This window comes from Antedon bifida, chromosome 11 (genome assembly GCF_963402885.1).
Source record: "Antedon bifida chromosome 11, ecAntBifi1.1, whole genome shotgun sequence".
Taxonomy (NCBI): domain Eukaryota; kingdom Metazoa; phylum Echinodermata; class Crinoidea; order Comatulida; family Antedonidae; genus Antedon; species Antedon bifida.
In genome coordinates this window covers 18,664,345-18,679,424 of record NC_136236.1, presented here as the reverse complement: position 1 = coordinate 18,679,424, position 15,080 = coordinate 18,664,345, and the positions used below count along the sequence as shown (strand labels likewise).

Below are 15,080 nucleotides of genomic sequence, written 5' to 3'. Positions count from 1 at the left end.
TGGTTTGGATGGAAATGTTTGATGTGCGGTTTGTTACCCTTCAAAAAATACAATGCCAATGTCCAGGGTCCATATTCCTATTTTTGTTTATACCTCAGCTCCAACCATTGTATATATGTGCGTCTAAAGTTTTGATCGCCGCAATGTAATGTAAAAGTCTGACATGTCTTGTGTGCGTTACAAGAAGTCTTTTATTACCTACATTTCGTTGGTACAGCTGGGTAGTTGGGCCCGAGAAGATTTTTTTAGGCCATGAGATAAAAAGTTTGTGGAACGCTGGACTAGATATAGCTTTAAAATCAGCAACAATTAAGGGAAGATAAAAAAGAGAAAACTATTGATTATGGGCAGATATTTTGACTGAAATTCATTTTTGTTCAAAGAATACTAACAAATAAAAAGTTTTTCTTTCTCAATCTTATATTATTTTTTTTATATAATTAAAGACACTGTATTTTAATATAGGTTTTATTGGAAGAACCGAAAAAAACTTAATTCCACTACTTATGACATAGTTACCATACCACGTGGATTTCAAAGCTACATTACACCCACTGGCTTTAGTTATGCTGCAGTACCACAGGCACCAGATACCGGTAAGAAACTTGGTTGAATTTAAATGAAAACCACTAAGCAAAATGGTGCAAACAATTAACAGTAATCTCATTTAGGAAAAATATTTTTCACTCTATTTATTTTTTTTCTTTTAAAACAAAGCCATAGCAGATACCAACAAAAAATTACACACACTCAGAAATACTGTTATTAATTTGTTTATCTGCAGGGTTACAATGCAATAGGTGCCAAGACTGGTGAGATGGACAATTAATTAATAAACCAATCATATTCATTAAATACTAACAATCAAACATGTGGTGTCATAGAATTTCTAATCAATTATGAATTACATTATTATCTAAAATCATTTTTTATATTTTTTTAAGGTGTGTATGAGGAAGAAACTGGACTTTATGAAGTCGTAGATTGAAATATTTTAGTGAATTATTCCGTTGTTTCATTTTCTTGATCATGCACATTTAAATTTTACAAGATTTATTATTAATTTTCCATCAAAATCATCATGATTATTGTTATAATTACCATCTATCAAGATTGTTATCATTATAATTATCATCTATCATGATTAATAATAATTACCATCTATCAAGATTGTTATTATAATTACTATTTATCAAGAATATTATTATATAATAATTAATAATATGATTATTATAATTACTATCTATCAAAATTGTTATTATAATTATCATCTATCAAGATTGTTATTATAATTATCATCTATCAAGATTGTTATTATAATTACTATCTATCAAGATTGTTGTTATAATTACCATCTATCAAGATTGTTATCATTATTGCCATCTATCAAGTTTGTTATTATAATTATCATCTATCAAGATTGTTATAATTACTATCTATCAAGATTGTTGTTATAATTATCATCTATCAAGATGATTATTATAATTACTATCTATCAAGATTGTTATTATAATTATCATCTATCAAGATTGTTATTATAATTACTATCTATCAAGATTGTTGTTATAATTACCATCTATCAAGATTGTTATCATTATTGCCATCTATCAAGTTTGTTATTATTACCATCTATCAAGATCGTTATTATAATTACCATCTATCAAGATTGTTATCATAATTATCATCTATCAAGATGATTATTATAATTACTATCTATCAAGATTGTTATTATAATTATCATCTATCAAGATGATTATTATAATTACTATCTATCAAGATTGTTATTATAATTATCATCTATCAAGATTGTTATAATTACTATCTATCAAGACTGTTGTTATAATTATCATATATCAAGATTGTTATCATTATTACCATCTATCAAAATTGTTATCATTATTACCATCTATCAAGATTGTTATCATTATTACCATCTATCAAGATTGTTATTATAATTACCATCAATCAAGATTGCTATCATTATTACCATCTATAAAGATTTTTATTATAAGTACCATCTACCGAGATTGTTATTATAAATATCTATTAAGGTTGTTATTATTATAATTAACATCTATGAATGTTATCACAATTATCATTTATCATTATTGTTGCAATACCTATCATTGGTATTATATTTACATGATTATTTTTTAACATGACTCTTATCACTGATAATTATCATCTATTATGGTTCTTATCCTTCATCAATTTTATAATGGTTCTTCATGATTTAATCTTGATTAGTACCATTCATCATAATTCAGGTATTCGTATAGATAGATAATTTGTGACTATCTTGATTTACCATCCATGGTAAAAACTTGTATTTACTTGATAACATTTTTCCCCGCTACAGATACCTAATCACAAGTCAATGAGGCCATACCAACGATATTTTTTTTTAATAGAGAAACCCCCAAACTTTACTTTATACTGGCGTATGCAGTTGAATTCTGTTTAAATAAACTTGCAGTATCAACAAATGTTTCCAAGGAATTAGATGGTGAATATTTAAAAATTGTTATCATATGCTTTTTTAAACATAGGATTCTCAAATGCAAAAATTATTTTTTGATAAGTTTGGTAAAGTGTATTAGATTAAGCTTTTTTTCAATTTTTGTTTTATTTGATATATTTGTTTGTTTGGATTTTTTTAAAAACTATCTACCTTTTTTGTTTTAGTGAAGCACATGCACTTTAGCTTTTTTTTTTCTTATTGTTTTTACTTGTTATGATTGCACCATTACCTATGATAAATATAAAGGTGAGAGTTCAAATTGCTTTAATGCTCACAGTAGTTTTACAATAAAATATCATTTTGTTGAAATGTCTTTGTTTTTATTAATTTTTGATTGATTTAAAGATGTATTGTCCCCTGAAAAAATTATTTCTTAACATTTTTGTTGAATATGCCATTTTAATGTAACATAATAGTTATCCATTTGACCAAAAATTGGATCGAAAAAAAAAGGTTTTTGCCTGAAAAAACTGTAATTTAAAGCAAAAAATGGTCAAATTGGCTGCCAGCCAATGGATTTTTGATTGAATTTAACCATTTATTTTGTCATTTTATATTAAGTAAAAACATTATTTTTTTCCGTTTATTTTTCTACGGAAGTGGTTATGTTGATTAAAACTACAAAATAACATATTAAAAGTTTGATTTAATTAATCTTCATTTTTCATGTTTTTTGGGGACAATACATCTTTAATTGTAAAGTGAAAGTGTTAATAGGATATGTTTTATGTCTATCTGATATATATTCTGTACTGCCAACTAATGAATATTTGAACCCCGTCTTTTCAATACAATACAATACAATACAATACAGACACTAATACGGACGTTGTTAACATATAAATAGTGCTTGTATACCTATAATATGAAGGTAATACAAAGGCAATAGGAAATGTTGGTGGTTAATTGACAAGGTCGCTTCTATACAGAACCAGGAAACTGATCACAAATTTATTTTAAAGTTATTGAAAGAAAGAAAACGCATCATGTTTGATGGAAAATTGGTATGTTTTATGATCTTGTTCCTGTTGCAATGCTTTATCTGTTCATTTCAAACCCCCGATAACCCAAGTGAGTATAGCAGTTCCCTTCAATAACACTTTTAAAATCGAATATGACCTAATAGTCCCAAGAGGCCTAGGTATGTAGTTTGAGAAAAATTGGGGAAGGAGATTTTAATAAGATTGCTAACATGAATGGAATTTACCAAAATTTTATATCCTGCTTTAGCCTAAATCAGGGGGTGGGATTATACTTGAGCATGAGATTATACACATACAGATAGTAGACCTAGAAATGAAGGCCTTATGAACCTAAACCCAAGGTATACTATCAAGTTAACAATGTGTTAAAAAATAGTAATAAAAAGTAATTTGTAATAAAACATTGTAACATGTTATGGTTTACTTTCTACAGAGTTGAAATAATCACCTTTGGAATAAGTGTCACACATTTGGTTAGATATTGTTTTTGTACCGAGTCCTATTACTATTGCCATAATCCCTCTTATTCCAAGTTATATCAGTTACTAGCAAATGTATTATGCTTACCGTTAATCTGTCAAAGTAATTATTTGTATCGTAAAATAATAGAGAGTTCACTACATTTGTATATTTGTACTGTTTTGTGGATATATGGGCAAACAGCATTGCCTGGAATGAATTATAATGTTCTTTCTCTCATATTATTACTAGATCCATGTTCACTCAATCCTTGTCTAAATCATGGATCATGTTACCCTGTTTATGATGAAAACACATATAACTGTTCCTGCGTACAGGGATTTGGAGGCGACAGATGCCAGTATCAAGGTACAGTATGATCACAACTGTTCAATGATAGTAATTGTTTGATGATTTTTTATTTTTGACAAGTTTTTAAATTAATTTAAATTTATTAATATAAAGCTCTGTCTACACTATAAAACTAGTTTGACAAAAAAGGTGTGATGTGCCCAAATATGGTAATGATATGTCATCGTGTCCATATATGGGCACATTTTTTGTAGTATAAAGTTTGATAGACAGAGCTTTAGTTTGGTTTATGTTCTGCCTACATTTCTTTTTTCTTCTGTTATTGATTGAGCATCATTGCACAGTTTTCAAAAAGAGGGCAGTGAGATTGTTAAAATTTAATGTATTGCTTTATTATTTTTCATGTAGTCTCTATAAAATCTACATTGTCAACTGGGAAACCTGCTTACCAGAGTAAAACTTATTCTTCTAGTGGTACTTCATATGATGCTAGTTTAGCTGTTAATGGTGACATTGATAGAGATTTTAACTCTGGTCAATGTGCCCGTACGGTTGGTAAGTAAAGTACTTATGTTATTAACTATAAAAGTAATCTTTTCCTTCCTAAGTTGGGAGTAGGAGATTTGTATTCCAAGAAGTAAGACTTGGATTGCTGGCAATAAATGTGGGAGCAGTCCTTGTGATGAATAGGTCACCCAGTATAGAAATAAAGATACAGAAAGAAAAAAAAAAGGATGTTGAAAATAGTTTTTGTTACACCATGGTTTCCACTAAATGTGTTCTTTAGACTATATTTTAACCCACCAAATGTTGTTCAGCAATTGTTCGCAACCTTTTCCTGTAAAGATTTCAGATCAAAGTATATTGATTTTGATATTTCTTCCTTCTTGTCTTCAATCCCCCATCAAAGATATCTGTCTAGGCCACCCTTTGCCAGGACTGTCTATTTTTCAATAGATACTTGTTTCTAGTTTCTGTAAACTTTGGAATTGTCTTATTTATATTAAATTATATTTAAATCCAAATGCAAATTACTGAAAAAATGACAATGTTGTGTGTATTAGTGTTTGGATCTCAATGGAGATCCAAAATAAGATAAAGATAAAGTAAAACAGCCAATAAAATTAGCAGAGCTTTCAGGCATATAGTACTATATCTCACAGATTTCCTCATCTTTATCGGTTCAAATTAATATATTAAATATATTATTATATGTATATTAATGTATATTTGTATTTCTGTTAAAGGAAAGAATTCCTACAGTGATTAAGTTTGCTTTTTACAATTATTGCCATTTGGTTACTTTGTAATTTTTGTTCAAAAGTTGAATAAATCAAATCAAATATTGTTTTACTGAATCTACAAAGCTTCAACTTTAAAGTTTAACATAAAATTATTTCTTTACTTATTAATATTAAAGGAAATAAGCAGAAATGTGGGTGTTTTTTTTTTTTTTAAACTGGAATTGAAAAAAAAATTAAATACTTTTAAGATATACTAAAAAATTTTGTATTTGTTTTTTTTTAATTTGCCATTTTAAAGTCACGTAATAGTTATTCACTTTGACCAAAATTTGGATAAAACAAAAGTTATTTACCTGAAAAAATTTAGATAGATAGATTGGCTGCCAGCCCGATGTGTTTTTAGTTAAAATGAATTGAACGGTATATTTTGTCTTTTTATTAGTGAAACATTTTTTCTTCTAGGGAAGTGATTAACTTTATTAAAACTGCAAAATCTCTTTAATATTCTTAAGTTTCAGGAAACCAGAACCCTTACTGGTATGTTGACTTAGGTAGGGTGTACAGCATTAGCGATATTCAAGTTTATACTCCATATGGATACGAAGGTATATGGTACATTATTCACAATTCTAAGACACACCTTCTAAAAAATTATTATAAATTATGACCTGGTAATTTGACTAAGTTCAGTACCTCATTTTACAAATGTCAAGCCCTTCGATCCCCAACCACTCCCCAATTCCTAGATCCAACACCAAAATGATGAACTTATTTATATAACTTCATTTTTGATGACTTGTATTAATTAATAATGCTGCAGAATGACTTAGATTGCTCATCTCTCCTTGACTAAACCTGAAACCTAATCTAAACCAACCTAATCTAAACCAAACTCAACTCAATATCCTAAGTAGGTAAACATATTTTGTCTTTGTATGTTACAAATTGCACACCTAAACCTATCAAAAAAGTTGATAAAAGTGCAATGTGTGATTTTACTGTAATTAGTGGTTTAGATAATTTTCGTTATCTTTTCATTTTAGTACGTAATTATGGGATAGAGGTGTATGTTGTTGATAGGGAAGATTCACCTTTAAATGCCAGCAACAGATGTGGATTCCTTGATTCTAAATATACTTACTATTGGATAGATTTTATTCAACCTAGCAATGGACGATTTATTTTTCTTTTTCAAAGGAGAAGTAATGAGATCACTGTTTGTTATGTAAACGTCAATGGAAGTAAGTTGATTTTTTAAAAGAGAGTTTTTCTATTCGGTGGTCAGCAATGCTCAGCCACAAAAGGTACCACCATCATTGTTAATGTGAGTAAATAATAAAGTCATTTGTATAAAAATAATCATGTTGCGCCATAAAGCTCTGTCTACATGATCAAACTAGTTTGAAAAAAAAAGTGTGATGTGCCCAAATACGGCATCATGTCTGTATATGGGCGTAAACAAGAGTCACAGTTCAGTGATCACATATTTCTTACAGCCAAATTGTTTGATTGGGTTCAAGATTTTGTGCCAGTGAACTTGTATCTATATAAAAAGATAGTAATCCTTTGCTTATTTATCTTTTTATATAGATATGTAATTTTATTTAACATACCGTTTTGTTTTTTTCTAGTTGCTTTAATACCAATTGTCACTTGTCCTAGTGACATTCGCATTGTTGGTACACCCTCTAATGTAACCTGGGATCCACCCACAGTAATTGATGACACTGACCTTGGGCTGATTGCTAACTGTACTCCATCTTCTGGTTCTTCATTTCCTGCTGGTCCTACTACTGTAACATGTACTGCAACTGATAGCGATGATAATACTGGTGAATGTAGTTTTGCTGTACAATTTATTGCCGAAGGTATGTATAGTTTTATCAAGATATAATACAATAATGAAATAATTTTAATATTAAAACACTACTCAATATTTGTTTTATAGATCATGTAGTTAAAACCCTGTAATTTTCTCTTGAAAGATTGACTTTAAAGAATAAAATATGCTCATAACTTGTTTTATAAAAACTATTATTAAAATTAAAATTGTATTCAATTCTGATGCTTATATCTTTAACCAATGTCCAAGGCTATGCGAGATTCGTTTTCAAAATTCATCCCTAATACCCTGTGACGCACATATTTTTTACTAAAAGCTGCTGTGTAATATAATAATTTAATAGAACCATTAAATAGAACTATTATTGAATGGCATGTGATAAAAAATTATCTACATCAAATGGCAAGGGTATACAGTTATGATCGCAATGATTTCTTTGCCTTCTCTCCTGGCATGTATAATATTTGCCTTCACCTAAGCCTCATACGTTTCCTCCTTCAAGAACTGACATTTGGCTCACATGTAGCTCCATACTGTCTCTCCTTGTCCTTTCTATACCACAACTCAACGATTTGCATAATAATGTCGTTCACTAATTTGCATCATAATACAGTTCGACACTTGTATGCATAAAATGTCACAACTTCACGTGACAATATACTTTTTTCAAGATAATGAAAAACCAATTGTTGTATGCCAAGATAAGATGGTATTAGCAAAGTCTTCAAGTGATACATATATATTAGAGCATGACCTCTCTGTCACTGACAATATTGATTCTGATCTGTCAGCTACGTGTACACCTTCTATGCAATATTTTCCTATTGGTTCAACTAAAGTTATATGTAATGCGACTGATAGAGCTGGCAATACAGGAAACTGTACATTTACAGTGAATGTAACTTGTAAGTAATGATGCTTTAACTTTTCAAACATTTTGTTTTATACTTGTTTTAAATATCTATGCATTGAACAGCAAGAAAAATGCTAATGGAATGATGGATAATGATATTAATCATGCTTTATACCTACTGTAAATCCCATTTAAGGCTTAGAGAGCTAGGAGTTACAACCCTGACACTAGATCAGGATTGAACCATGGACCTTAGGATTGGAAGGCAAGCACGCTAATCACCAAGCTACAGCTACACTACTAATACTACTTGCATATATAACATTTCATATTTTTAATTTTTTTTTCATTGTTATTTTTATATAAGAAGAAAAAAAGATATTTTGATTGATTAAATCATATAGTTAATAGACCAGTAACATTAATAATTTCATATAATGGTGAATCAGAATAATTACATTTTAAACCCTCGGGTTTAAGAACTTAAACATAAGGATATTTACAAAGTGCAATGAAACCAGGGAAGAGTTAAATTTCACTCTTCCCTGAATAAAGATAATAGTAGTGTAGGGGATAGGTCCTGGGGTTTTAGAGGTTTATTGATAATATTTCTTAGTGGCATAACCTTTGGTTCACAACACCATATCTCTAGATCTGACCAAAGCCTCTCTCTAACATATGATATAGGTGATATGCATTAGTATAATATGAATGTATTTTTGTGCTTGTAGGGATTGGTGACCCTATTGTAACCTGCCCAAGGGACAAAAACAAGTATTCAGGTACAGATCGAACTATAGTGACCTGGAATGACCCCATTGTACAAGATTATGGAGAGGCCGATCTTGTAGCTACTTGTACTCCACCTTCTGGTTCACATTTTAGTCTTGGTTCAACTGAAGTTGCTTGTTATACTATAAATACTGCTGGTAAAACAGCATTGTGTACATTTACAGTTACTGTGAATCGTAAGTACATTTTGTTTTTCATTAATTTTCTACAAAACCAGTTCTAGAAATACCGAGATGGTGTCCGGCGAGGGATAGTTTCACCATGTAGTTTAAGTTCTATTTATTTGTTGTTCACCGAAAACCGTTCAAATTCATTTCAATGTAAATGTTTTTTATACTAATGACAATAAAAATGTACTTGACTTATATTACGAATTTATGCTGCTTACAGTATGTAAAAAAAGTACCATAGACCACTGCAGTTTTTATTTGCCCTGTTTATGCTGGAAGCACTGAATAAACCGTTTTTATTTCAAAATAGATTAAAATAACAATAATAATAAATAATAATAATAATGATAATAATAACTTTTATAAAAAAACGACCACCCATATGACTCGATGTGTAGCATTGTGTTGTCCTGATATCTATAATTTAAGCACTTTTCATGAAATTAGTTAACATTTTTAGTTTATAACCATTGTAATTGTAATAATATCATCACTGATTCTTAGACAATGAGAATCCTAATCTTGAATGTCCTGAAGACCAAGTTAGAGTTACAAACTCAGACCAAGTTACAGTGACCTGGAATGACCCCACAGTCACTGACAATGTTGATAGAGGTCTATCAGCTTCTTGTACTCCACCTTCTGGTTCATCATTTAATGCTGGTTCAACTGATGTTACTTGTTCTGCTATGGACACTGATAGTAAAGCAGGAAGCTGTGTTTTAAAAGTTATTGTTATCAGTAAGTTTATGTCACATTTTGATTTTCATCTATTTACATTCATTTGCTTTAAAAACTTTCCAGCTTGTCTGTATTCATTTGTCAAAATTAGGTAGGCCTAATGGGTTTTCATTTAATTCTTGTAGATTAATCTGTCAAAAACTAATCAATTTCAGTCTTGGCTAAATTATAATTTATATTTCAGCAGAATAAAATAAACATTGTTTTATTTGGAACACTATGGTTTAATCCTCTAGCAAAGTTTATTAAACAAAAGGTGCAATTTGTATGCCAAAAAAATGTCTATGGCAGGCTTTTAAGGCGCTTGTTGAATACATTTTTTTTAAAGCACTACACTATTTTTATTTGTTTTGTTAAAACATTTTTTGTAGACATTGAAGCGCCCATTGTGACCTGCCCAGATAACATTGAAAAAGATTCAAACACAGTCAAAGATACAGTGACCTGGGATGACCCCACAGTCACTGACAATGTTGATACTGGTCTGTCAGCTAATTGTACTCCACCTTCTGGTTCTTTGTTTAATATTGGTTCAACTGATGTTACTTGTTCTGCTATGGATACTGCTGGAAATACAGGAAGCTGTGTTTTTACAGTTACTATTAATAATGGTATTATTATCTTGTCTAGTTTAAAATATGTGATTAGTAGTAACAACTTTTAACTAGATTTGAATTTGCCACCAGGATATATATTCTAAAAAATTGTATAACTATGTCTAACAAGGACAAAAGTCAAAGTAGCCATGCAATATTGTGATGTGTTTCTATAATTTGTTGATTTAATTTGTATTTGTAAATCTGAATTATTTTTTGTAGATATTGAAGCTCCTACTGTGACCTGCCCAAAAAACATTAAAGAAAATTCAGTCACAGACCAACATACAGTGACCTGGGATGACCCCCCAGTCACTGACAATGTTGATACTGGTCTATCAGCTACTTGTAATCCACCTTCTGGTTCATCATTTAATATTGGTTCAACTGATGTTATTTGTTCTGCTATGGATACCGTTGGTAATAGAGGGAGCTGTATATTTTCAGTTGTTATTAATAATGGTAATATATTGTTTCCAATTAAAGCATCTGTCTGAAAATCAAAGGAATAGTAAATTTTAGTATTGTTTCCCGTGCAGTAAGAATTAACAATCCTGTCAATATTTATTTATTAAAAAGTAAATTTAGAACTAGTGTTTCTAATTTATTTATTATAATAGTATATAATATAATATTTCTTATAGATCTTGATGCACCCATTTTGACTTGCCCAGGAAACATTAAAAAAAATGTCACTAACCAAACTATAATAACATGGAATAGTCCCTTAGTTACTGACAATGTTGATAGTGATCTGAATGCAACTTGTAATCCACCTTCTGGTTCACCATGGAAAGTTGGTTCAACTGATGTCACTTGTTTTGCTAAGGATACCGCTGGTTATATAGGAATCTGTGTATTTAAAGTTACTGTTGATGGTAATATCATTTATAATTGATTGCTATCAATACTTACATTTTCCACACACATTTTTTTTATAATGGTTGTTTTAAAAAAATGTTTCTAAAACTAATATTTGTTTACTGTATTTAAAAAAATAATTTCTAACTACTGTATTTCTTATAGACTTTTATGCCCCCATTGTGATCTGCCCAGAAAATATTGAAAAATATTCAGACACTGATCGGAAACCAGTAACATGGAACAACCCTTCTGTCACTGACAATGTTGATACGTGTCTATCAGCTTCTTGTACTCCAACTTCTGTTTCATCATTTAATATTGGTTCAACTGATGTCACCTGTTCCGCTATGGACACTGTTGGTAATACAGGAAGCTGTACATTTACTGTACAGATTTTTGATAGTAAGTCAGTTTTGTTTAAAAACCTTTTGATAAACTAAAAGTGAAATATATAATAATTAGACAATTTTGAAGTTGTTTGTATCATTCATTCTGTATGTAACAGTAAATGATATTATGGTGGAACGTTGATGAAGTGGTGTGTAGATATCTTATTAAAACCAGCTGGTCCAGAGACCAGTGTCCAGGGTCATAGCCCTGTTGGGGTTCAAGAAGGCACAGATGAAATACCATTTTACATTCTCTACCAATCATAGAATATCTACTGTGGATATTAAAAAAAAATTAATCAATTTTTATTTACTTTGGATATTTTCCTTTTTTTCATTTACATTTGAAGACAGTCCATCTGTACCTGTTTATCTGATAGCACTTTTAGTAACTTTTGCTACCATTATAATGGTGATGTCTGCAGCTTTGTTCAGGTTTTGTTTTGTACTTCATACATATCAACTTATTTTCTTAAAATATTTACTGTTCACTCAGGCCTTTACTGGTTACTGACTTGACCATTATATTTGTCTACATACTGGGTAAACTGTCTAAATAACAATTATACTAGTGGTGTCGTTGTAATCTTTCTATAAATGATAGATGGAGTACTAGTACACATTCAAACATAGTCTAAGTTCTGGATGGCAATTCTGCTTAATATTGGTAAATTTGGTCCATATGGCATTTGCAAACTTGAGCTGGAATCAATTTATAGACACAAACTAAAATGCCCGCTGGTGGTGTACATAAAGAGAATACTAACAACTTAAAATAGACAATAGACTTTAGATAACACTTTTTCAAATAAAACTTGGGTCAGAATTTCGTAATGCTTTGTTTTTCAAAAGCCTTGGGTTTTGTGTATACTATATGGTTACTTTGGACTAGATTAAACATTAATTCATTATCTGTTATCCTATATCTATATTATCTGTTTTTTTAAACTTAAAAAATTAATGTTGGAAAAACCAATTTTATAATGTGTAGATTGAAATCAACATATTTCCAATACTATATAGTAGCACTAGTGTTTTAATAAGAAAATTAGATTACAGAAACTGCTCCTCATTTCCATAACCTCAAGATATTACAAAGTTCTACTGATATTAATATTATCGTTCTTTTGCCATCAACATATTTTTCATTCATTCATGAAGAGTACCCTAAATTAAAATTTCTTTTGGTAGGATTTATTATTCTCAAAAGAACCAAACATTGGACATTTCAACAAAGATGAACAAAGGTAATTATGAAGATATTAACATACCAACAGGACGTGATAATGCAGGATTTGAAAGCTACATGACATCTACTGGCATTACTGATGATGCTACAGAGCTGCAAGACTTACAAGATAATACTGGTATAAACCTTATTTATTGAAAACTAAAAATGGTAATCAGTACTATACTAAGCATCATGCAATGTAGCTGCTATCAACCCTCCAAAACAAACAGCACAACATCATGTCAGCTAAGCTACAATGGCTAGCTATAAGCTAGGGGTCTGTGGCTAAATACTTAGTGTCTGAGCCCCCACTATTTCGAAATCCTGGACAAATGTGTTGAAAGCAGTGATAAACCAGTCAAAGGAATTAAACACTATGTATGATTGTACAGGGAAAGCTTTTAAGAACTATAATGCTTTTCCACCTGTACCACCAATTTAATGAATGTCAAAAATGTGTTAAAGATCAATATATATAAACTTCCATATATTTAAACAATTAACCGAGACTTACCTGTAAGTTGAAGTTTGATTCGACATAGGAGATACATCCCATATATACAAGTATCTAGGTGCAGGTGGGTTTTTATTATACACTGCCTTCAACATTACAATACGTAAAGGATGAGTACCAATCATGCACCATCTTTCCAAACTATAATAGAGCACTCCTTGCAGTGTTAACTTCACTATAGCCTAGCCTGTACATTAGTTCATTTAATTTTTTATTTCGACCTCCCTTAATTCTTTTTAATTGTTTAGCCAAATTTATGGCAACAAGTTATTGTGTGCCTTAAACATAACAATAGCTGTTTTGATTTCATTCATTTTTTTCTAGTTTTAATTATTTTTTACTTTTTAGTATGCTCTAAATGACTTATCCACAATTTAAATTATTTTTTTTTTATCTAGTTCTCAAGGCATACTACAGTATTTGTTTTAAATGTATATTCTTCAATACTGGTTAAAGCTTACTATATTATGTTGATGTGCATTTTGTCTTTAAGGTATGCGTTTGCAGGAAACACCTGGACACACCATTTACGAAGTCATACAGTAGTGTGATGTGTATTTGGTAGTGAATTGATTGTTGATCATCTTCGTCCATCATGCAGTAGTCTGGTCTGAGTTTTCTTATAGCAGCATGAAACTAAAACTCAGATATCTCAAGTTTTCTATACACTAAAAATAAGTCTATGCTTATATAATGAATCTAAATTAACAATTTAATTCGGACAGGTTTTTAAATTTAATAACCAAATATTCTGGATTCTGTCAATACAATAGGCTGATTTGGAGATATCGAGTTCAAATTCAAATTATCTTTTATTATTCATTTCAGAAAGTCATTGCTCGTTTTACAAGTATATAAAAATATGTAACAATACAAAATGTAATAAATCACAAAACAGGAAGAAAACGCCATAAAACATGAGTAAAAATTTAACAATAAACTTATTGCAAATCATCAGGTTACGTTTAAAAGTGGACAATGGAACGTATGATGAATGTTTGATACATTATGCATTTTACAATATTTCTCGATGTTAAACCAATAGTTAATACAGTACAAACCACCTACAGGACCCAAAAATTGAGTTTTCACGAAAAAAATAACTTACCAAAATGAACAATGAACTGGACTCAAGAAAACTTACCAGCCAACATTATTATGATATCCATTTTTGTATAGATATAAATGAATATAATTATTTAGTCTTTTTTGTTTGGTTTTGTGATGGAAAAAAAATATTGTCCCCTTAATAGGGGTTGAATCAACCATTAGGTACTGTAGGCCCTACTCAGTTTATATATGATATATATATATGTAAAACATTTATAATGGAATATTTGTGTGTAAATTTGGTTATATTATAGGATAAAAATAAGTCAAGATTATAGCAGGGGCAGTTTATACGCCAAAGATCGTATAGCGCTTCGTGGCGCTATAGTATCTTTGGTATACGCCACAGTGATTGCATTTTTATTCGGGCTACATAGCAATTTAGTTATTCAAATGTAAGCTATTTGTAGGAATAATTTAGAATTTATAATGCTCTTCTTTTTTTAAATAAAACAGCA

At 29.9% G+C, this 15,080-nt stretch overlaps 1 protein-coding gene across 4 annotated transcripts; it reads left to right on the top strand.

Moving 5' to 3' along the window:
• The first annotated feature begins 3,459 nt into the window (after window positions 1-3,459).
• Window positions 3,460-15,070, top strand: LOC144855484 (hyalin-like). 4 transcript variants are annotated; one of them, XM_078713369.1, is made up of 16 exons: window positions 3,460-3,592; window positions 4,216-4,332; window positions 4,684-4,830; window positions 6,038-6,124; window positions 6,563-6,760; window positions 7,151-7,387; window positions 8,034-8,267; window positions 8,947-9,183; window positions 9,682-9,918; window positions 10,290-10,529; window positions 10,737-10,976; window positions 11,159-11,392; window positions 11,541-11,780; window positions 12,118-12,202; window positions 12,959-13,134; window positions 14,006-15,070. In XM_078713369.1, exons 1-16 carry the CDS (start codon window positions 3,508-3,510, stop codon window positions 14,056-14,058), a joined length of 2,847 nt encoding a protein of 948 aa, XP_078569495.1. In that variant the 5' UTR covers window positions 3,460-3,507; the 3' UTR covers window positions 14,059-15,070. The 4 variants fall into 4 exon arrangements, with proteins under 4 accessions (XP_078569495.1, XP_078569494.1, XP_078569497.1 ...); XM_078713368.1 differs by having other exon boundaries at window positions 6,032-6,124; XM_078713370.1 differs by having other exon boundaries at window positions 3,510-3,592; window positions 4,216-4,337; window positions 6,032-6,124.
• Window positions 15,071-15,080: the final 10 nt, after the last annotated feature.

Coding starts and splice junctions, on each gene's coding strand:
- LOC144855484 (XM_078713368.1), top strand. CDS start 3,508: ATGTTTGATGGAAAATTGGTATGTTTTATGATCTTGTTCCTGTTGCAA. Junction 6,125..6,562: donor TACTCCATATGGATACGAAG/GTATATGGTACA, acceptor TTTTCATTTTAG/TACGTAATTATGGGATAGAG. Junction 11,393..11,540: donor ATTTAAAGTTACTGTTGATG/GTAATATCATTT, acceptor TATTTCTTATAG/ACTTTTATGCCCCCATTGTG.